Below are 24,142 nucleotides of genomic sequence, written 5' to 3'. Positions count from 1 at the left end.
ATCAGTGAAGTTGTGCACTCTTACATTACTTTAAGTGCATCATTCACCCATGAATGACTTTGTTACATTATGCTAGCTTACTGTGAGATCCCAGGCAATTGTTCTCAGAACTTATTGTTTTATTTTGAATTTAGATATTTTGTAGAAACTTGGAATATATAAGATGGGATAAAAGCTATTGGGGTGTTCAGTCTAGGGGAAAGGAACTGTGGCTTCCAGTTTCAAGGCTTTTCCCATGTCCTGTCAGTCATGACACAGCTCAGACCTTTTTGTTGTGATTGTTCTTTTATGCTTCTTTGCTATAGAATATAAAGATATAGATATTAATAACATAATAAATGACAGCTCATTGCCTTGAATAAGGTACAAGTTTACCTTGATCTAATATAATAGTGTTTCTAAACACATTCATAAATTAAATCATATTTAAAATGCTTTAAGAAAAAAAAAATTTTAAGCAAACAATTGCCCATTAACTTTAGTTTAAATAATGTACCTTGGTTGCTTAAAGCAAGATATAGCTATTTAGTCTAACTAACTGCCTAGAATTTTTTTCTACTTTAACTCTTCACTTCTATCTTCAGTCATCTACAAGACGTTTACTGTTGGACTGCTGTATTGAACTCATTGTCTAAAGCTAAACTTTCTCCTCATAAAGTAATTTTGATTTTTGTAGTGCAGTAACCTTTCATATCCATTGTAATCCTGCTGTCTCATACCTCCAGTTACTCACTTTGGAATACTGCAGTGGTGACATGGTTAGTGGTCTCTACTTGACTAGGCTCCTTCTCCATTCAGTGCATCCAGAATACTGTCATCCAGTTTATCTTCTTTTCATGTTCCTACCCCCTTCAAGAATATCTGTTATAGCTCCCTACCTTTACTACATGAAATTTAATTAAATACTGCTTTCCTTTAGATTGGCTTTCAAGTTTTTCAAAATCTTATTTCACTCCACCCATTCTATTTCCTCCCTGTCTTCCCCAAAGTCTCTTCATGTACCATTCAGTCCACTCTCTACAGCATCCACTGAACTTATTCATTCTTGTTTATTATTGCTTCCATCGTTTGTTCTTGATTTTTCCCTTGAGGCAACATGATGTAGTAGAAAGACCTGGACTTTGATGTCAAATGGAAAGACTTGGACTTTGATGTCAAACACATCTTACAACTTAGTATCTGGGATCTTAAGTAACAACTTCTGAGCCTTAGTTTCTTCATCTTAAAGAGCAAAGTATTAACTTTTAGGATTGTTGTATTGCCTTTTCATTATATTTTTTTTACCTGTTAATCAGATCTCCACAGTTAAGCTCCGTAAGGGAAGGGACTATATTTATAAACAATGTTTATCAGTTATGGGCCAGACACTATACTGTGTTTGCGTAATTTGCCTTTTTTTAGTATTCACCAGAGCCCTGTAGGAGAAGTACTATTATTATTTACAATTTTATAGATGAGGAAACTGAAGCTCAGAAGAGTAAGTTGTTCAGTTATATTGCTCATTAGTGGCAAAGAGGAAATTTAAATCCATCTTTCTGATTCCAGATCTTATACCATTAGCCACTAGCATTACCTAGACTATGCTGGGCACACATTCTATCTCAAAAAATACTTTTCAATCTTGAGTGGTTGCATAAAATGATTGTTTAATCTAGAAGCTAGCAGTTAACATCTGAGTAGCATTGCTAAATAGCCCACCCATAAAGCAGCAGGGGACCTAAGAATTTGGGCTCAATCCTTGTGTTTTCTCTGATTTCCACATCATTATGCATTTCATACAGTTTAAAGCTAATGGAACAGGATACTTGCAACCTTGAAGAGGAAGAACGAAAAGCCAGTACCAAAATTAAAGAAATAAATGTTCAAAAAGCCAAACTTGTTACTGAATTAACAAACCTGATAAAGGTAAGCCATTTTCTTAATTTTAGTCATTTTTTTTTTGTTGCAGGTCGACAGCAAAATCTTAGCAAGAGATTTTCAACAGTAATTTCAGCTCTCTGTTGTTTGACATTTCTCATTATAGGTCAGTAAATTGGTTTAAAGCACTCATTAAGCTAAATTACTTTATTCCAGATGACTCAAATATACAAGAAAACTTTAAAATTCTCTTAGAATAATTATTTGAGAGAGGTATCAGTCACATTAGAAAAATGTTATTTTTTTCATGGTTTATAATTTTGTTTTTTAAAAGAAACTGTATTGTTTTTCTTAGTTGTAAAACAAACTCATAGGGGTTTTTATTCCTAGATTTGTACTTCTTTGCATATACAAAAAGTAGATTTAATTCTTCAAAATACTACAGTGATCTCCGAGAAGAACAAATTAGAATCAGATTATATGGCTGCTTCATCACAGCTACGTCTCACAGAGGTAAAATGTTTGCTTTTATTTTTTATTTTGGGGCTTCAGACCAGTGTGAAAATGTGTGTGGGGGGGGGGGGGTGTGTGTGTATGTATATACGTATATGTGTATATATATATATATATCATGCCTTGCAATATGCAGTTTTCTTATGCTCTTTAATTTACAAATTTAATGCATCCTGCTGATGAGGAAGCAATATTTTAAACCCTTTGTATGTATTCTGCATTTTATGTTATTTGATTGGAGGAGGGGTGGTAATAATCAAAAAAGAGAATTAGAGTCCCTGATTTAGTCACTTGAAAACCAAAGTCTCATGTCTGCTTTCTTAACCAATATAAATTATACTTGTTACTGTTACCAAGCAGCAACTAGTAGCTTTTATTGCAGTTTGTATCCCATAAAGTAAACTGCAGATGAGTTCTAATCAACACTAAGAGTGGCCTTAGTGTGTAATCTTGGTGATTTAATCTTCTGTTAATATCTGTGAAATGATGATAAATATTGAAATAGTGGGGGGTCGGGGGTGATGTACTAAGTTAACATAAATTCCAAAGAAGAACTAGCAACAAAATGAGTTAGTATAACAGTGGCATAGTTTTTGAGTCTTCCAAATCCTTTCCCAAAAATAGAAGAGCAACTAGGATAACATAACAGTTAACAACCCATGGACAACATATACAACAAACCAAGCTTTAAGGTATCCCTATAGGTGTACTGCAGTATATTCTCACACTTAACCACCCAGGGTTAACATCAGGCTAGTTAAGGGCTTAGTCCCCAATAAAACTACCCTTACTTCAAATGCTAGCTGCAAGTTCAGAGGTCCCCAGGCCACCTGCACTTCTGACCAAATGACTACAAATTCTAGGGTTCTTATGACTCCCCCATGTTCTGTAATTAACTAGAATGACTCAGAACTGAAGAAAAGGCTATATTTAACAATTACAGTTTAATTATAAACGATACAAATCCCTACTAGTCAAATGAAGAGACATGTAGGGTGAGGTCTGGGAGGGTCCTGAACACAGTTTCTGTACACTTTTCTGGTGAAATCAGGATGTGTCACCCTCTTAGCATCAGTGTGTTCACTAACGAAGAAGCTCTATGGAGCTTCAGTGCTCAGGATTTTTATTGGGGTTGCATTACCTAGGCATGATTGATTGGATCATTGGCTGTGTGGTTGAACTCAATCTCCAGCCCTCCTCCCTGGAATTCAAGAGATTGGGAGGACAATAATAAGACTCAAAGCCCCAGCCCTCTAGTCACATGATTTGTCTTTCTGGCATTGCCTTCCCCCATCCTGAGTCACTCCTTAGCGTACTAAAGTCAGGTGTGATCCTAGTAGGGGCCTGTGAATAACAAAGACAGACACTCCTATCACTCAGACAATTCCTAGGGTTTTAGAGTCTTCCTCCCAAGAACCAGGGACAAACATCAGTCAAATTCTATATTTTACAACACCCGTGAACTCCAAAATATAGGTGGGTAAGATCAAATCAGCAGCAGCATCAAGACTGGTATGGTATCAAAAAGTATGTGGTAAGAAGCAGAGGGAAGGCTCCAAGAATCCAAAAATCAAGTCACCAACAGGTACTCATCTCTAAAGAAAAGAGGCCCCATTTGGTGTGGAAAGTTCAGCAGACCAATTTGAGAGCAGCTGAAACTGGGAGGTGACTGTAGACTCAAGAAAGGTCAGGTGGTGCTGGGGTGGTGGTTCAGGCCCTGTGAACTCTCAAATAAACCGAGACTGCTTTGCAGAACAAAGCTGCTTACTGAGGAGAACTAGAACTACAGGATAGACTAAGGAGATAGTAAGCATGTATCATGTGATTATAAGGCTGACACAGTAGCTAAAGGCACAACACACTAAACATGGGAGAAGGGAGACAGTGTAAGTAAAATGGAATATATTTGCTGATTGTCCTATAGGTACTATCAGGAAATAAAAGGATACTACTTCAGATTAGATGCTTTGGGAGAGGGAAATGAGGGAGAATTTCAATATTGTATATAGTAGGAACCAGTATCTCAAAAAAGATATTAAGGCCGTAAGGATATTGTATAAGATATTTTGCACATAAATAATCTTTCAAATAAAAATAGCTTTCCTAAATGCCAAAAATAGACGAAAAAGGGAGAAGGGGACAGTATAAAACAGATTACATCACTGAAGATTAGATATTTAATTTATATACATATTAAGACAGAACAATGGCAGAACTTAGGCCAAACATCAATCAATCATATCATTAAATATAAATGGAGACAATTTATCTTTTTAAAAAGTTTTTTGAAGTAAATTCCAATACTATGCATAATATGAGAGGTACATCTAAAAGAAAGAGATTCAAAAAGGTTTAAAATGAAAGGACAATGAGCACAAGGGATCTTTTGGGGTCAAAAAGACTCAAAATATTAAAAATATGATAAACCTATGAATTTCATAATTGATGCTTAAAATAATAATGGTCACCTTTGGAGGATATTAGGGAACAAGCTCATGATTTTGAAAAATGGCAAAGAAAGAATCTAGCATTTTTGCTGGCTTTTTTATGTGAACTATTTAGGATAAACAAGTGAGATGGGGAAGTTTTTCTTTACAGAAGTATTTCAGTTAATAAATGCAGAAGGAATTATACTGTTAGAATATCACCACCTTGTAGCTGCTAATGAATCAGTGGATCACATTAGCTGCTAACATCACAAAAAGATAGCCAGATATTTATTTATGTGTATCCTGATGGAAGGACATAACACAACACCACCTATGAACTAATCTTGTGAAAAAATCAAATTTCAATCTGATTAAGCCTCTAGAACAAGGTTTCTCAATCTCAGCGCTATGAATATTTTGAACTGGATAATTCTTTTTGTGGGGGGCTGTCTTTACCAGCATCCCTGGCCTCTATTTGCTAGATGCCAGTAGTACACTGTTCCCTCAGCTATGACAACCAAAAATATTTCCAGACACTGCCCTGGGGAGCAGAATTGCCCCCATTTCAGAACCATTGCTCTAAAACTACCAGTTTACAGGAAATACAGGAGAGCAAAAAATATGCTAAATGACTCCACAGGAATGCAGTAAGCAAAATCTAGAACGTAAGGGACTGTATAGGGACAAATCATTTACTTTAGCACTGTCCAATAGGAATATAGTGCAAGCTGTATGTCATTATAAAGTATCTAGTGACCAAATTTTAAAAAGTAAAAAGAAATAGGTAAAATTATCTATCCATTTAATAGTGTATTTAACTCAATAAATTAAAATGTTATTTCAACGTGTAATCAATATTGGAAAATTATTGAGATATTTTACAATTTTATAATAAGCCTTCAAAATACTGTAATAAATACTTACAACACATGTGAATTCAGATGATAAATTTCCATCAGAAATATTAGATTTTATAAAACTTAAGAGTTGCAAAAGTAAATTCATATACTCAGATTGTTCTAAACATTTTCCGGTGGCTAAAGTGAATATTGATTTTAAATTTTAAATTATTTTAAATTAAAAATTTAGTTTCTCAGAACTCTAGTCACATATGACTTGTGCCTTACTTTATTGGGCAGTGCAGTACTGTAACTAAGATAAAAAGAGGAGAGGAAATGTATAAGCTAAAAGGGACTTAAAAAACGTACTAACCAAATACTATGTGTGGACATTATTTTGATCCTGATTGGAACAAAGCAACTACTTAAAAAAGAAGTTCTAAGAAATGGAATTTTGAATATTGACTCAATATTTGATAATATTAGAGTTTACCGGTAGTATTTTTTAAGTTTGATAGTGTGGTTATGGATTTTTTTATCTTTTAGAAATACATTGCTGTAATATTTACAAAGAAAATAATGTTTGGAATTGCTTCATAATAATCCAGGGAGGGGGCCGTGTGGGGAGGGAGTGTAGATGAAACTATGATGGTCATGAGTTGAGAATTTTTGAAGAAGCTGGATGGTAGATACATAGAGGTTTATTATACTGTTCTCTCTCCTGTTTCATATATTTCCACATTTCCCATAATAAAAAGTAAATGTTTCCATTCTTGGCCATCATGAAACAGGGGCTCAGTTTACGCTCTTATTTTAAACCACTAAAAGATGGGACAAAGTATATAAAACAAAGATTTTCAGACATTGAATAACAGGCAGCACAGGACAGTGATTCCCTAAGAGAAGGGAAAACAGAACCAGGTGAGCTCTACAATTGCCTTAGCTTATTGCCTGGAGAGTTTCTAGGCCACGATGTAAGGAAGAGGAATTTAATAGGAGAGAGCATAACAGTACAAATCCTACAGACATTAAAAGGATTTGTTCATTGAAATGAACAAATTTCTTAAAAGATACAAGCTATCAAAGATCACTGAAGAAGGAGCTAATTAGAATAGCCCTATAGTTACTTAAAGAAATCATATTTGTAGTTAAAAGCCTTCCCATAAAGAAAACTACAGGCCCAGAGGCTTCACTGGTGAATTCTACCAAGCATTTAAAAGAATTAATATCAGTTCTACCTAAAGTCTAGAAAAGGTGAAAAGGAAAGGAATACTTGACCCATTATATGAGGCCAGCCTTCGATATCAAAACCAGACAAAAGAAAACTACAGACCAATATCTCTCATGAACATAGATGAAGAAATTCTTAATAAAATGTTAGCAAATCAAATATAAGAGTAGTATATCCTAACCAAATGAGTTTATCCCAGAAATACAAGGTTGATTTAACATGTGGAAATTCGTAAGTGTAAATTCACCACATTAACTAGAGAAAAACCGTATCATCTCATCCCAATATATGCAGAAAAAATATTTGACAAAATCCAGTATCCTTGTATGATAAAAACTTTCTGCATCTAGAAATAGAAGGAAACTTCATCCTCCTGACAAAGGGCATCTACCAAAAACCAATAGCTCATATCATACTCAGTGGTGGAAACAAGGAAAATGCTCACTCTCGCCAATTTTATTTCACATTGTGCTGGAGGTTCTAGCCAGTGCAATAAGGCAAGAAAAAGAGAAGGCTTACATATTGAAAAGGGAGAAGAAACTTGCCTATTTCAGACAAATATGATCATTTCTGTGGAAAATATTAAGGAATGTACAGAAATGCTTCTAGTTGAATTTAGCAAGGTTGCAGGATACAAGTTCAATATGTAGAAATCAGTTATGGTTCCGTCTGTTAGCAATGAACAATTTGAAACTGAAATTTAAAAATACTGTGTACAATAGCATCAAAAATATTAAGTACGTAGGGATGTATATATATTGGGTTGGCCAAAAAGTTCGTTCGGGTTTAGTTGTAAGCTGTTACAAAAACCCGAACGAACTTTTTGGCCAGCCCTATATATATATATATATATATATATATATAACCTATACACTAAAAACTATAAAAGTAAACGGAATTGATTGTGTTCATGATTCAAGATTTGTTAGAATGTCAGTGCTCCTCCAAATCTGTAGATTCAGTAAAATTCCTAGCAGGGTTTTTGGAAGGGTTTTAGTTTTTGGAAGTTGACAAGCTTATTCTAGCATGCAGTGGGCTTAGAAGAACTTTGAAAAACAACAAATTGTATGACAGAAACTACCTAATTTTAAGACTTACTACAAAGCTACAGTAATGAAGACACCATTATATTGGTGTACAAATAGACATATGGATCAGTGGAACAGAGAATCCAGAAATAGATACACATATATACAGTCAGTTGTTTTTTGGCAAAGATACTGAGAAAATTTAATGTAGAAAGAATAGTTTAACAAATAGTGCTGGGACAGTTGAATAGTCACATACAAAAAAATGAACCACAACCCTTACCTCATACCATAATGGATCATAGACTTAAATGTAAGAACTAAAGCTATAAAACTTCTTGAAGAAAACATAAGAGAAAATCTTAGTGATCTTAGTTTTGACAAAATAGAATAAATAGAACACTAAAAGCATGAATTATAAAGGGAAAGAAATCAGAAGTTGTACTTCCTCAAAATTAAAAATTTTTCAGTAGACACTATTAAGAAAAGGCAGGCTACACACTGGGGAAATGTATTTGCAAAACATACATCTGACAGAGGACTTGTATTTAGATGAAGGGCTCTTACTCTGGGCCAAATCTAGCCTAAGGTCTGTTTATGTAAAGTCCCTGCTAGCTAAGAATAGTTGTTGCATTTTTAAAAGCCTCCACCCAAAAAAAGAAGAATATGTGACAGACTGTATGTGGCCCTCAAAACCTAAAATATTTACTTAGTGGCTCTGTATAGAAAAAGTTTGCTGACCCCCGATAGATAGTATAAAAAGAACTCTTAACAATCATCAATATAAGGAAGACAATTCAGTCAAAAAAACAGGCCAAAGATTTAAACATATTCTTCACTAAAGTATACAGAGAGCAAATGAGCACATGAATAGGTGCCCAACCTTATTAGTCAGTAGGGAAATGTGAATTAAAGCCATAATGAGCTATCACCACAGACCTACTGGAATGATTTAAAATTTTAAGACTGACCAAACCAAAGTGCTGGTGAGGGTGTGGAGCATCTGGAACTTGCATACATTTCTAGTAGAGATTTAAAGTGAATAACCACTTTGGAAGACCATTTGAGAGATTCTTAAATACTAAACATATACCTGCCGTGTGATCCAGCCATTCCTCTCCCAGTATTTACCCAAGAGAAATAAAAGCATACGTCCATGAAAGACTGGTACACAAATGTGTAGCAACTTTCTTTGTAATAGCTAAAAAATAAGAAATTCTACAAAATGTAGAATGCTTAGTGACTGAAATAAATCAGTGGTTGCCTGCAAAGGGTACAGTGGGATGGATTACAGAGGGAATACACAGTTGTTGAAGGCAATAGATATGTTCATTATTGGTGGTGATGGTTTCACTGATGTACATATTTGTCAAAATTCATCAAGTTGTACACTTTATATATGTGCAGGTTATTTATTCATTAGTTATACTTCAGAACTGAAAAATTTAAGGAAAAAACAGGATTTTATCACTTGTTTCACTGAAGTCTTTTTTCAAGTATGAAATTTTATATACAAGAGTAAAAAGAGTAATATAACATCCATGTGTCCACTGTCCCTTTTAACAGATGTAACACTTCACCATATTTGTTGCAGGTTTTTAAGACTGTTCATGTATTCAGAGTCCCCTTGTACCCTTTCCTATCCGTTCTTCTACTTTGCTAGAATATACTCCTTTCTGGCAGTGGTCTGTACATGATTCACTTTACACTTACCAGAAACAAACGTGTTGTATAAAAGTGAACTACAGTAGTATCTTTCAGTGGAAAGAGTCTTTAGAGGCTGGGTAGCCATAGGATTGCATAGATGAATGGAAAGATTAAATCAGAGTAGAAGAACAGCTTCATTATTCTGAAGCCAGCTTCTTCAAACTCTCTGGCTTCTTGAAAAAGTTTATGGCTAGAAGAAATGGGAAAAAAACAAGAATTTTGCTAGCAGGTAAGCATCTTAAAGTACGCAAGCACGAACACACCTAGCCAAAAGGAGCTGAAGGTCAGGTTCCATATCCTAGGGTTGGATAGTTCACTTTGAGCAAAAACCGGAGGGTTGGAAGATGGGAAAGTTCCTTCCCTCTCCCTACGCCACCTAAAGAAAAGGTGTGGAGGAAGACAGGAAGGCAGCGGGTGTAGCAGTAGTCACTCTGAACATGTAGAAGAGATCCGGCAAAGAAACTTGGGTGGGGGTGGGGGTGGGGGGAGGTGCTGGATGTGGAACAAGTTTCCAACATCCGGAGAGCTCATCATACTTTGTGGAAGCATAAGGGAAGTCATCTGCAGACCGTGTGTTCTCTTGGTAAATAATGATAGAGCCCATGCCGAAGTTTCTTCATTGATTGAGCCTGTGAACCTGGTTGTTGAGTATGGTGTTATAGAAGAGATTTCATGAAGGAATTGACCCCTTATGCAGATATATGGAGCTTTCCATCCAGTCACACGAGACAGTATTTGATCCTGCTGCCTGAAGTTTTGTTTTTGAATTAAGTGTCAATGAGAACTTAAGAAAATTATGGGTGTCGTGTTACAGAAGTATCACAAAATCATGTTAACTTTGGAGTAAGCCCTCTCCCAGACTTCAGCCGCTGTTGACATGGTTAGAGATACTCTTCAGCAGCCTTAGTTCACGTAGATGTACTAAGATTAGGTGCAAACTGTGACTCATCCATTTTGTTAGTAGTAGCAGAAATAGTAATATTGTGAGTTGAGCTGACTACTCTGGAGAGTAGGAAAGTTCTTGTGAGGAGGTTTTGTTTTCAATCTTTGAGTCACTAATTTTTTACAAAGATGGCCACATTACACTGTCTAGAGAAATAATCTGATTAGCTGCGTGTCACTCTAGATTTTGTTACCTGGAAATAATACCCACTCAGTCCTCAGCCTCTTACCATACTCACACACACATCTTGTCAGGTTTTTCCATACTAATCTTACTTGATACTACCCCCGGCTTTATTTTGTATTTCCTCAACAATATTTTGCAGCATGGTTTCCCTTTTTTATATGTTGATCTGAAAGTTATTAAATGCTTTTTATTCATAATTGTCTTACCAACCCTTTTGTAAGGTTCTTTTATTTCTTACACTATGTTTTGGTAAGTTTTGTTACTGACTGATCATAGTCACCAACCACACATTTTAAACAGTCAAGAATGGTGAGTAAAAGATACAGAGAAGAGTAAGTGTATGGTAGTTCATTTTCTCTTTCATTTGCTCTTTTTCCTTCTCATGTTTGCTGTCACTTACCCATATTTGCTCTTACCTATTCTTCTGCTGTCCTACTGCATTTGAAACAAAAAGAAATCATTTCCTTCCTTCCTTCCCTCCCTCCTTCCCCTCCTCCTTTGGACACACTGCAGGTTGTACTACGGAACCATTACTGCCACTTCAGGGTTTGTCTTCTACCCTGATCATGAAAACAAGTTCACAAAAGAAGACTGACACAAAAATTCAGTAGGGATTGTATTCGTGAAGGAACTTAGGGATAACTACCCACCACTGAGTTTGAAACTTCCTCAAATTATTGGAAGGCAAATAGGGGAAAAGGGTTCCAGACCCATAAAACATCTCCAGAGGTATGTCATTACCTTCTGGAATATTTTTGCGACAAGTTAATAAGCTGACTGTACATGAATCCAGATACAGAGGTGGACAGATGGATGTACATGTTACTTGGTTTTTTACTTTGGGCAGCGTTCCTAACCACTCCAAGCCTATTGTCTTCAGCCATAGGTATTGTGATACCTAACTTGCAGGAATATTTGTGAGAGTAAATTTAATAATATACATCATGATGCTTAGTGTGTGCCTAGCATGAAGCCCATATTTCCTTAAGAAGTATAAATTTACATCAGGAATTGGAAGTTGTTAAATTTATTTATCCTAATACTAAATTTAGAAATTCTGTGCTTTCATCTAATGTTCTTTCCTCTGCCTGCCTGCTTACTACTCTCCCACAAAAAACTGAACTTCAGAGGAGACTTTTTTTTTTTCCAATTTAAATGATATATATGTATTTGGCGGGAAAAAATCCTTTCCCAAGTAAATAGTATTATTGTCACTGCTTCACTGTTTACTATTAGATTGATTGAAATAGAATTTGTAAGCTTGTATATTAAAACGTCAGTGAAGACCACTGATTTCTAAACTTCAAACTCGACGTTAAAATTTTAAGCTGCTTAAAAAAAAAGATTAAATACTTTTCATATTTCTAAAAGATATATGCAGTCCAACATGAACGAAAACTTATGGTTAACATTTGAATTTGAAATCAATTAAATTGGAATGAAGTTTGATTCTTATATTTATATGAAAGGAAAATTGAGGAAGAAATGTTTTGATCTACAACCAGTTTTTAAGTAAAAGTTTATGCTACCTAGAACGTAGTTTAATTCCTTTCACACCAAAATGGCTTTCATTTTGTTTCACTCTTATTTTAATAAATTAAGTAGAATACTTACTGTGTTAAGTTTCTGTGCAACATATATTTAGTAAGAAATTCTGTGAACAGTCTGATTTTTTCCACTAGAGGGCCCTCTTAGAGAAGGTTTTTCTTGTTCAGTGTCAAGGTATTTCTGTACAACTTTCATAACAATTGAACTTTATCAAAAGACTTTCAGAGAAAAGATAATACTTATTCATTTCTTTCAGGGTACGTACCTACAGAGTAATCTTTTCTGAGATGTTGGTGGGGGATATTTTGTAAGTTCGCCATTTTCTCCCCTTATGTTTTACACAGATGAACTATTTCTATGGCCTTTTAACTGTTAAAGGCTAGATTCTATGAAGAAATGTAAATAAGCCCTTTTCACTGGCCTGAATTTACAGTGTTATCTTATATAATTGGACTCTTTCTGCACCCCACCCCCGCAGAAAAACTCAGTAAGAATTATGGGGTGGGGGAAGAATAGGTGCTATGTGAAGATTGTCACAAACATGTATGTATAGAAACATTTTCTCTGATTTTTTTTTTCTTTTTTAATTTTTGGCTGCATTGGGTCTTCATTGCTGCACGCAGGCTTTTCTCTCGTTGCGGTGAGCGGGGGCTACTCTTTGTTGTGGTGCACGGGCTTCTCATTGTGGTGGCTTCTCTTGTTGCGAAGCACGGGCTCTAGGTGCAAGGGCTTCAGTAGTTGTGGCTTGCAGGCTCAGTAGTTGTGGCTCGCGGGCTCTAGAGCACAGGCTCTGTAGTTGTGGTGCATGGGCTTAGTTGCTCTGCGGCATGTGGGATCTTCCCGGACCAGGGCTTGAACCCGTGTCCCCTGCATCGGCAGGCAGATTCTTAACCACTGCACCACCAGGGAAGCCCTCTGATAAAGATTTTATTAGACATATGCCACCAAACAGAAGGAAACTATTGAATGAGCTTTTGTCCTAAGCCCAGAGCCCCAGATATTCAGCTTGGGAATATTTCTTTCCCATAATGTTCTAATACTTCATTTTAGCAAGATCCAGAGGAATAGGAAGCAGGAAGAGAAGACTTTAGGAGTGTTTAGTTCTGTCTAGCTGTCCCATGTTTTGCATTTGCCTGAGTATAATAGGCTCTAGAGAGCAGAGTAAGGGTGACTGGGAGTCTTTAATTTTCTTTTATTTCTCTTGGTGTGTAGGGGCCAAGGAATCCATTAAAGGAAACTTTATATTGATACTAACTGATCAGTATAAAGGCTTGCTTGCATTTTCAGATCAGTCCAGTATATATATACTTTTACTTTTTATAACTTTTGTCTTAGTTTACTTTCTTTGCTGTCAAACTTGTGTACATAAAAACTACCTCAGGACTTTATTAATAATAACAAATGTCCAGGCCTTGGCCCCAGAGGTCTTAATTAAATAGATCTGGCTTGTGGCTGGGACATCAATACTGTTTAACAAATCTTCCCTCCACCTCACACCTGCCCTGGTACTTTTTGTGCAGACCAAAGTTTGATGGAAAGAGCAAGCTAAGACCTGTTTTCTTTTTCAGGAACCTAATCATTTGCTATTTCCATGTTAATATCTCAGAAGCACATATAAAAAAGGAGGTAATACATTTCTTTAAGATGGTAATGAGGATTATATTAATTACCGTATAGGATGGGGGTGATAACCATGGTTGGCACACAGAAGGCATCCCATGATGCCCTTTGTTTTTTTTCTTTTTCTTTTTTTTTTTTAACATCTTCATTGGAGTATAATTGCTTTACAATGGTGTGTTAGTTTCTGCCTTATAGCAAAGTGAATCAGCTATACATACACATATATCCCCATATCTCCTCCCTCTTGCATCTCCCTCCCACCCTCCCTATCCCACCCCTCTAGGTGGTCACAAAGCACTGAGCTGATCTCCCTGTGATATGGGGCTGCTTCCCACTAGCTATCTGTTTTACGTTTGGTAGTGTATATATGTCCATGCCACTCTCTCACTTCGTCCCAGCTTACCCTTCCCCCTCCCCGTGTCCTCAAGTCCATTCTCTACATCTGTGTCTTTATTCCTGTCCTGCCCCTAGGATCTTCAGAACCTTTTTTTTTTTTTTTTTAGATTCCATATATATTTGTTAGCATACGGTATTTGTTTTTCTCTTTCTTCACTCTGTATGACAGTCTCTAGGTCCATCCACCTCACTACAAATAACTCAATTTCGTTTCTTTTTAATGGCTAATATTCCATTGTATATATGTGCCACATCTTCTTTATCCATTCATCTGTCGATGGACACTTAGGTTGCTTCCATGTCCTCCACGATGCCCTTCTTGTTACACATGAAACTTTTGCCACCTGGCTCTTGCCCACCTTGCCACTCTCATCTTTTACATCCTTACCTCTCCTCCAGCCACGTTGAATTTATTGTTCCCTAAATAAGCAGGCCCTGGAGGCTTCCATGGCCTGTATGTTTTAAATCACCTATCCTGGGAATGCCTTCTGCTGCTTCCTCTTTAGTAATTTCTTATTTGTCCTTTAAGATCATTCACTTGTCATAGCTTCTGTGGCCGCTCTGACCTTCCTCCATCCCTTGCCCGCACCACACACATACTCTCCTTGCGTAATTCCTCTTTCTTTTTTAATGTGCAAAATGGGGGTGGTGATAATACTGTACAGTGCTGTGAGAAATAAGGGAATGTGTGTGAAGCACCTAGCACATAAGCTTTCAGTAAATAGTAGCTGTTTCTTGTGTGGTAATGACTTTGTGTATCTTTCTTCTTATTCACCTTTCTATGCTCAGTGCATAATAAAATACTGACATTTGATAGGTTCTCAGTAATTATTTGGTGAAGGAATGAATGGGTCCATGAATAAATGATAGCTACATGAAAGGCGCTTGGGAAACTATCAAACATTATTTAAAGGTTCTGCTTACATTTGAATGCTGAGTGTTTGGATATGAAGCCTACATACTGTATATATCAAATTTTATTAGAGTATAATTATACATAGCTAAATTAAACTTTCAGAAAAAGGCAGTTAAGTTTAAATTTCAGAGCTCTTATGGAGTCAAGAAATGCCATATTATTAATGTCCCGATATATTTTGAAGTTTATGTTCAAATTTAACCTTTACAATAAAATCAGTCATGGTTTGAGATATGTTTTCAGATGATTTGCTTATCACAATCAAAATTCAATAATATATTTGATATAATGTGGTGGTTTAATAAAATAGCCCTCTGATTTAACAGTAACATACAAATTTTCAAAATATTTCTTTTTCTTGTATTAGCAACATTTCATCGAGTTGGATGAAAGTAGACAGAGATTATTGCAGAAATGCAAGGAACTTATGAAGAGAGCCAGGCAAGTATGTAACCTGGGTGCAGAGCAGACCGTTCCTCAAGAATATCAGACAGTAAGTATAAAAAGTATATAACGCTACAAGCTAACATATTTAAGACAGTTATTTTTAAGCTTAAAGTGTGTTAGGCATTGTACTGGGCCATGAAAAACACAATGTGCCATAAAATATGAGATCCCCCCTACCCCCCTGCCACCATTTTTAAACTGAGTATGTATGTAAAGTAATTTTGCTCAACGAATTTTCTTCACTATACTCAGACTTGGACACCAGTCTTATTGCTTCGTACTAAAGTTATTAAAACATGGGTGTTATTTTGCAAAATTATTAATACCATAACATTCATTCTTCCAGTAAAACGCTTCTTTCCCCAAGCACCCTTTTGAGAGGTAGGGTCAGGAGATGGGTTATAGCTTTTCATGGAAACATAGTACCAGTAATTGATACATAAGGAACAGTAAATAGAGGTGATATTTAGACAAACGAAGGCAAAATGAAAATGTTTTCCTGGAAATTAGGGTGTTTATTTACGGTTGAGTGGGAGCTGAATCTTTATGGCTGACATCTGTTGCTAAGGAAAGGGAAAAAAGAGCCTTTCTTTCTTTACATTATGCGTATTTTATATTCTGACATGTCATTCAGTTAGTAAAATGAGAAGATGCTGCCCTTTCTTCCAAGTTCCACCATTAATTAGGTAGCCCTGTGACCCAAAGCTTTATCTGACAGGTAGGAATAATACCTTGCCTACATACCTACTCTCTCAGAATAATGTCAAAGTAAAATTAGAAATAAAATTTTAAATATCTGGTATTTGTGTGGCTTTTTTAATTTTTAATTTCAAATGTTACCTATTTCAGTAGATAATGAAATGTCTGCTAAAGATATAAATAGAACTGGAAATAAAACTTAATTGGATTATAATTTTCATATCCTCAAAGATTGTGCTTTATGCTATCAGACCCAGAAACTAGGGAGAATGGATCTGTTTGGCTACATAGTAGGAATTTAGTAGATATTTGTAAGACAATTGAGGGGCTATTGTTTCTAAAAATAAAACTTCTCCAGAACACACTGTGTTATAAAATAATATTAGTACAATATCTGTACTAATTTTTTCTTTCAGAAAGTAGCATGATTCTATCCTTGATACATGGTACTGTTTTTGAAAGAAACAAGATTAGAACATAGTTCATGTGTTCATTAAAAATGTATTGATTACCTTCTATATATCATGTACTGAACAAAATACACATACTTCCTTCTCTCTTGAAATTTATATTCTAGTCTGGAGGGTGGGGAAGACAAATCAAAAAGCACACAGATTATGTCGGGGATAGCAAGAGGTACTAAGAAGAAGAATAAAACAAGGTAAGAGGCTAGAGTGTCAGGGAAGGCTCCTTTGAGAAGATACTATTTTAGATGAGTCCTGAATGAAGAGAAGAAATCAGTCAAGTGAAGGTTTGAGGGAAAAGCATTCCAGGCAGAGGAAACAGCTCATACAAAGCTCCTGAGGCAGAAGTATGCATTGCCTGTTTCAGAATAGAAAGAATCTCAGTGGGGCTACAATTTATAATCCAAGCAGAAAGGAGGGCAGAAGCCAGATCCTGTAGGGCCTTATAGACCATAGAAGGAATTTGGGCTCTATTTTGAGATGGAATCCACTGGAGAATTTTAAACAGAAGAGTTATAGAGGGAGGACAACTTCAGTTTGTAAAAGAGCACCGCAACTGCTATATGGAGAATAAAGTAGGGACACCAGAATGGAAGCGAGAAGACCATTTAGAAGATTATTGCTTTGGACCAGGCAAGAGATTTTCGTGGCATGGATTAGGGTGGAAGCATTAGAGACAGAGCAGTTTACAGGCTTGAGGCATCTTTTAATGACAGAACCAGCAGGACTTGCTAATGGATTTGAGTTGAAGGGTAAGAGAGAGAACCCCTAAATTTGGTCATTTACTGAGATGGAAAAGATTGAAGGACAAATCAGTTTGCTCAAGTTGGTGGGGAAGGTGAGGAAGTTGAAGATTTGTGTTTCACCATCTTAAATTTGTCTATTAAAGAGTCAAATGAGGATACCAAGTGTTTGGCACATGAGTTCAAATCTCAATGGACAGGTCAGATTCAGCAAAATATACTTAACAAATATCTGAAGGCCTATAGAAGTTGAACTGCTTTCCAAAAGGTTAAGGAAAAAAAGACAGGTTAAGATATTAGATTAATGCAGTGTGTTTGTTAGGATCTTTTTCAAGGTTTCAATATTCATTTTGTACATTGTAGTACATAAACTTTTGCAGGTTGTGGTGGAAAAACAATGTACTGCTTTGCCTCGCCCCACAGTAAAGTATCTCTTCTGATTTGTCTCTGTGGCATGGTCTCAGAAGATAGTACTGTGGTGAAATTCTACTGTCAAAGTAATTGGATTCTTAGGATGCTTTTGTAGTTCTTCACAAGTACAGTATAAAGTTCTAACTTCTTGCTCTCTTTCAATGCCCCACATATTCTGGACCCATTCTACCAATTCAGCAAGTACCCACCATTCCAAATGGACACAACTCCTCACCCCCCATGGTATGCAGTGCTCATTCTTTTTTCCAAGCTCCTGTCTCCCCTCTGCCTTACTTTTCCCTAGCCATTTGCTTTAAGGCCCAGAGATGGAATCTGGGCCTGAATTCTCTTACTCTCTTGTAGCTCCTGTAGCATGAACTGATACTTCCTTTCTCTGAATTCCATAACCTGTATGATATGTACTGCTTATTTTAATACTCAACATCAATACATTGCCTTAAGGTGTTAGTCCATGTTATTAAGTATATACATTTTGTTTTCTTTTAAAGTATAAGCTTTTTGAAAGCAAAAAGCCGTGTTTATAATTCCTTTGATTCCTTATTGTGTGCTAGCATGCTGTTCAACACATAGTAGATACTTAGCAGAATATTTTTCTTTTAACTATTTGAATTGAACTATTTTCACTGTACTATATATAATAATGGACAATTTTTTTCTTCTTTAGGCTTTCCAAGATCTTCCAAACACCTTGGATGAAATTGATGCTTTATTAACTGAAGAAAGATCAAGAGCTTCTTGCTTCACAGGACTGAATCCTACAGTATGCCTCTTTCCCTAATGCCCACTGCAGCCACCACCGTCACCACACCCTCCCCCAAACACAAACGCATGCGCGCACACACGCACACATGCACACACACACACACACACAGTTCCCTCCAGTACTTGCCTCCCACTCTGTACTGGAGCTCTTGGTAATAATAAGCTAGACAGCAGGAACAATGTGCTTTTAAATGCCAGATTCTGAATCTATTAGAATTTTAAATAGATTCTTCCTAAGGAACACAGTGTTCTGTGCCTTTTCTTTATAAAAAGAATACTTGGGCTAACCTGAAATACTGCAATGTCTATTTTTTCAAGGATAAAAAAATGGCATTTTCAGTATGTTACAAAGAACATAAATTAACTGCATACAAACAATGCAACAAAAGTGGCATTTTCAGTTAGTGTTTTAATTGATGCAAAATTTTCTATAATTTTATCCTTTGGTAGATTAATCTTAAAGATTTTTTTTTCTGCCAGGTTGTTGAGGAGTACACAAAAAGAGAAGAAGAAATAGAGCAATTAACTGAGGAACTAAAGATAAAGAAAGTTGAACTGGATAAATATAGGGAAAACATTTCACAGGTAATCAACCGTTTTCTTTTTCTCATGTGCTTACCACATTAATCATATGGGAATGTAGAATAATGCAAAATGAAATGATACATTGCTTTTTTCTTAGAAGCGTATGTTCTACGCTTGATTGATGACCAGATTGATATTGATATTAAATTTGTTTTATATAAAGTTTTGTATCAATGCAATAACACTTCTTTTAAATTGTGTTTTTATATTGCCTTTACTTGCAGGTAAAAGAAAGGTGGCTGAATCCTTTAAAAGAGCTGGTAGAAAAAATTAATGAAAAATTTAGCAATTTTTTTAGTTCCATGCAGTGTGCTGGTGAAATTGATCTCCATACAGAAAATGAGGTAAAATTGCATTTGAAATGTTTCCTGGCAAGTAATTTTAATTATATGCTAGAAGTACATGTAAATTGCTTATTTACTCTAAAGTTATATCTGTGAAAATTTTGCTTACAAAAAAATTGTCCAAAGGAAGGAAAAGACCATATATGGGATTCCATCAGGCTCACTTTTTTTTTTTTTTTGGTGACATTTGAGATTAGTCACTAATACCTTACAAAGTCTTTTCATAGCCAGTCTACGTAATGGTTATTCAGGTGTGGTAAGCAAATGCATTGCTTTTTGAATCTACTACTCAAGTTTGAAGAGTCATAAACAAATTGGCAAACATAACTGAAATATAGTATAGTATCAGTGGTTTCCTTTTGATCAAAAATTTGAGTTCACAAGAATAAAAATATTTAGAAATTTGGTACTAATTTCTTGAGCTATACGTTCATGCATTGCAGTTGTGGGTAAAATAAGATTTCTATTAAGAAATGTGTAAAGAGGGACTTCCCTGGCAGTCCAGTGGTTAAGACTTCGCCTTCCAGTGCAGGGGGTGTGGGTTCAGTCCCTGGTCGGGGAGCTAAGATCCCACATGCCTCTCGGCCAAAAAGCCAAAACATAGAATAGAAGCAATATTGTAACAGACTCAATAAAGACTTCAAAAATGGTCCACATCAAAAAATATATATATATTAAAAAAATGTGTAAAGAGATGAACTGGGATGTGCTTCAAAATAATTGGGAAAGAGGAGTGGGTGGAGTTATAGATGAAACAAGATTGGTCATGTATTGATCATAGTTGAGACTAGTTGACGGTAGATACATTAAGCTTATTTTAGGGTTCTAATTTTGTAAATGTTGAAATTTTTCCCTTATAAAGCAAGGTAGCACCTTTATTTTCCCTTATGAACTTTGCCCCATGACTCCTTTATCTGCTTAGTGTGAGACATAAGGATAGCAAACATCATTTCACTTCAAGTTTTAGTAAGATGTTAGACCTGCCATGAGATTTGTCATCTACATAGTGTGGGCTTGTTAGAAGGAAGGGATGTGTTCTAACAAATATAATTTATAATATACTTTCTATGTACCAGACACTGTGCCAAGCACGTCTAGGTTTATCTTGTTTAATCCTCAGAACCATTCTATAAAGCAGAATGGTTTAAAACCGTATTTTATAAATAAACTGAAACAAAATATTAGAACCACTTACTCTCTGCAAGCTCTAGAGGTCTCCAAGGATCTATTTAGATAAAACTAATATCATGAGGTTTTAAGTTCTTTACTCTTACAATTGATTTATTCAGTCTATTTTCAGAAAATTGTATGAAATTGCCAGAGAAAACTCTCACCTTTCATCAACTTTTTAAATGTTTTATAGGAAGACTATGATAAATATGGAATTCGAATTAGAGTCAAATTTCGCAGTAGCACTCAACTACATGAATTAACTCCTCATCATCAAAGTGGAGGTGAAAGAAGTGTTTCTACCATGTTATACTTGATGGCACTTCAGGAGCTTAATAGATGTCCATTCAGAGTAGTTGATGAAATCAATCAGGTATAGCTTATTCTTTTATTGGGTTTCACTGTATCTTGTAATAGATTTAAATCTAATCATTATTATTGTCATTGTTTAGGGAATGGACCCAATCAATGAACGGAGAGTGTTTGAAATGGTTGTAAATACTGCTTGTAAAGAAAACACATCTCAGTACTTCTTTATTACACCAAAGGTAGGTAATAAGTAACCTAAAAATACTCATACTCAGAAGTCCCTCATGGCTAAAACATGTAGCAGATTTTGGCCCAATATGTAAATATGAGCAGGAACACTCCCAAAATAGAACTAAAAAGATTATAGTAATATTTATATTATTAAAGGGGACAAGTTCCAGTGACATACTTAATCAGAAACCTTGTTATCAGAGGCAGAAACGTAGGAGGCATAGCATTATGTTCTAGAACTGAGACTTCCTCCATGCTTTTGGCACTTACTCTTCCTCTAAAGAAGCTCCTCTTTCAGCACTAAAAAATGACAGGAGAATATAAACCCTAGAATGCTGGTCCTTCTCGTTTTCCCAGAAAGGTCTGTTTTGGTGGTGTGCTCTGCCCTTTTTTAATTCACCACTGCCACTGACTTGGCCCAGAGGCAGTCCTAAGTACCCCATGATCTTCTGTTCACATATTAACTTTGGAAAAAAAAAAAAAAAAGAATTATCTTCACAGAGAATTTTCCATAAGCTAGGACCATTACAATGGGAAATTTTCTTTTGTGGGTCAATTATAAAACTGATGTACAGTAATCAAAGATGTATTTATTAATGTAATCAGATTTTTTTTTTTTTAACTAAAGTGTTCAATGAAAAATTTCGTTGGAAATCCTATCTTAAATTCAGTTTTTTACTGAATAGTATAATCTGTCTTCCTTTTCCAGCAGATACCCTGTGGAGTAGCTAGATCTGTTAATTCCCTATTGTTTACCAAACATGTTGGCCTATAAACCAAGCCTCCCTGTTATATACACTTTTCAGGCTACCAGTCTATCACAGTGCCTCACCATAGAAGTTGCTTGAGAAGTGTTTTGTGGATAAAAGAGTGAAAGTATCCTAGGAAAATTCTGGAGGACACACTTTTCCAGGGTCAACCTAAGAAGTTGTATGATCCCTTTTGGCCTATGAATATAGAGGGCTCCCAAGGCATATTGATGATTCCTTAGGCCATGGTTCAGATGTGCTAATTCAAATGAGGATCACAGTCAGGCAGGGTGTGTATTGAATTGAGAACTTAAGAGTTTCATTCATATTACAGATAAAATACTTGACTGTACACATGTAAGTTTGGAACGTTGTGCTTCTTAACGGAAAGCATTTTATGACAGTTTGTTTTAATACTTACAGCTCCTGCAAAATCTTCCTTATAATGAAAAGATGACGGTATTATTTGTCTACAATGGTCCTCATATGCTAGAACCAAACAGATGGAATTTAAAGGCTTTCCAAAGGCGGCGGCGCCGTATTACATTCACTCAGCCTTCTCAATAAAAGTAAAGGGCAAGAACTTTGGGACTTTTCTGTTAAATCCTGTATATAAGTGTGGCTCAACTGAATAAAAGTTAGGAGATTCATTAAGACTAAAAAGATCAGTTATTTTTGGAAACCCTATATTAGATACAAATGGGTCCATGAAAAGAGAGAGACCATAATAACTTCTTTCTGTGGAACATCATCTGGTAGTAAAAATTAAGTCTTCTTGAGTCCTTAGCACTCTGACCATAAGTCATTGGGTCCCCATTTTTAAAAGTATTTTTGCTGCTCAAATCAAAGGTACAGTGGAAGGGCTTATCAATTACAAGAAGTTTAGTTGACATGGTAACCCTGAGCTTTACTTGCAAAGTAATTTTAACTACTTTTAGAGTCTAAAGATGACTCTACAGCTTAAGTCATAGTTTCTCCCAGTGTTATATTTAATTTTTAAAACTTGATATGGAAATGTCTAGTCTAATGTATAGTAATAATTTATGGCAAATCTATTCATTTCTTCCTATTAAAAAGATTACCTTATCTCCACTAGGAAATGGAATTTTATGAGCCTTTAAAAAAAGTTTTATGAAACTTGATACTATAATTATATTGGTATCTCAAAGGAGGGAAAAGTACTGGGGTTCAAAAATGGTAGGACTTCTTTGAAATGCCACAAGGTGGCCACTAGATGATGCAAAAAATGCAACCAAAAGATTGACAGAGAATAAAATCAAGTGCCAAGGGTTTTTAAAGAATAACCCTGTAAAACGTGGGTGAGGTTTTTTGGGTTTTGGTGGTTTTTTCCTTTTTTTAATTTAAAGTCAATTGTATTTTACATCTTAAATTTCTAAAGCATTTTCATAATTATTTTTAGTAAGATTTTTCTTAAGATTTCATATACTGGTTTCTACAATTTATATTTGAAATTTCTCAGTGTTATGTAAAGAGTGAGGAAAAGCATTGATTTGTTTAAAACCATAATGTTTTTAGAATCTAAGCTTATATAGGTCCTAAAACTTACAGTGTTGATCCTACCCCATTATCTTAGAAAATCTAGTTTAAACTGTTCTTTCAACGTGAACGAATTAGATGAGAACATCATTTGTTTATCTCTGAGTTATACTAATTAACAGTGCCAAAACAAATTCTATTCTTTTAAATATTGTAAAATAACGGACTAGATCAAGGACATATCTTTGAACAATGGACTGGATCTGTGCCGGTAATAACAGAATTATTTTTTTGACTTGGCAGCTTGACTAAATTGAAGAATTGCAATCAATTTGGGTTTTGTATGTTCTTAAATAGCCACTGAAATTTATATTCTTGTTAGGTCAAAAAATAAACCTCTTACTTGGACATTTTCTCTTTAAAAAGCTATTTTTTTCTTCATAAAAATTTTAAAAGAGCCTTCCCCTCTTAAACTAAGTCTAATGCATATACTATGA

General features: G+C 35.4%; 1 protein-coding gene across 2 annotated transcripts in view; it reads left to right on the top strand.

Annotated features, from left to right (window-relative positions):
- SMC5 (structural maintenance of chromosomes 5) overlaps positions 1-24,142 on the top strand; it is a 94,202-nt gene extending 70,060 nt beyond the window's left edge. The window contains exons 16-25 of one of the 2 annotated variants that reach the window (XM_061200355.1): positions 1,782-1,905; positions 2,248-2,370; positions 15,581-15,706; positions 18,176-18,220; positions 18,663-18,758; positions 19,241-19,345; positions 19,570-19,689; positions 21,053-21,232; positions 21,312-21,407; positions 22,572-24,142. In XM_061200355.1, the coding sequence (XP_061056338.1) occupies positions 1,782-1,905; positions 2,248-2,370; positions 15,581-15,706; positions 18,176-18,220; positions 18,663-18,758; positions 19,241-19,345; positions 19,570-19,689; positions 21,053-21,232; positions 21,312-21,407; positions 22,572-22,715 (1,159 nt within the window). In that variant the 3' untranslated portion in view covers positions 22,716-24,142. The remainder of the gene's footprint in view (positions 1-1,781; positions 1,906-2,247; positions 2,371-15,580; positions 15,707-18,175; positions 18,221-18,662; positions 18,759-19,240; positions 19,346-19,569; positions 19,690-21,052; positions 21,233-21,311; positions 21,408-22,571) is intronic. The other variant, XM_061200354.1, reaches the window with a different exon arrangement.

This window comes from Eubalaena glacialis, chromosome 9, assembly GCF_028564815.1.
Source record: "Eubalaena glacialis isolate mEubGla1 chromosome 9, mEubGla1.1.hap2.+ XY, whole genome shotgun sequence".
NCBI lineage: Eukaryota > Metazoa > Chordata > Mammalia > Artiodactyla > Balaenidae > Eubalaena > Eubalaena glacialis.
This window is presented reverse-complemented; position numbering and strand designations above follow the sequence as displayed.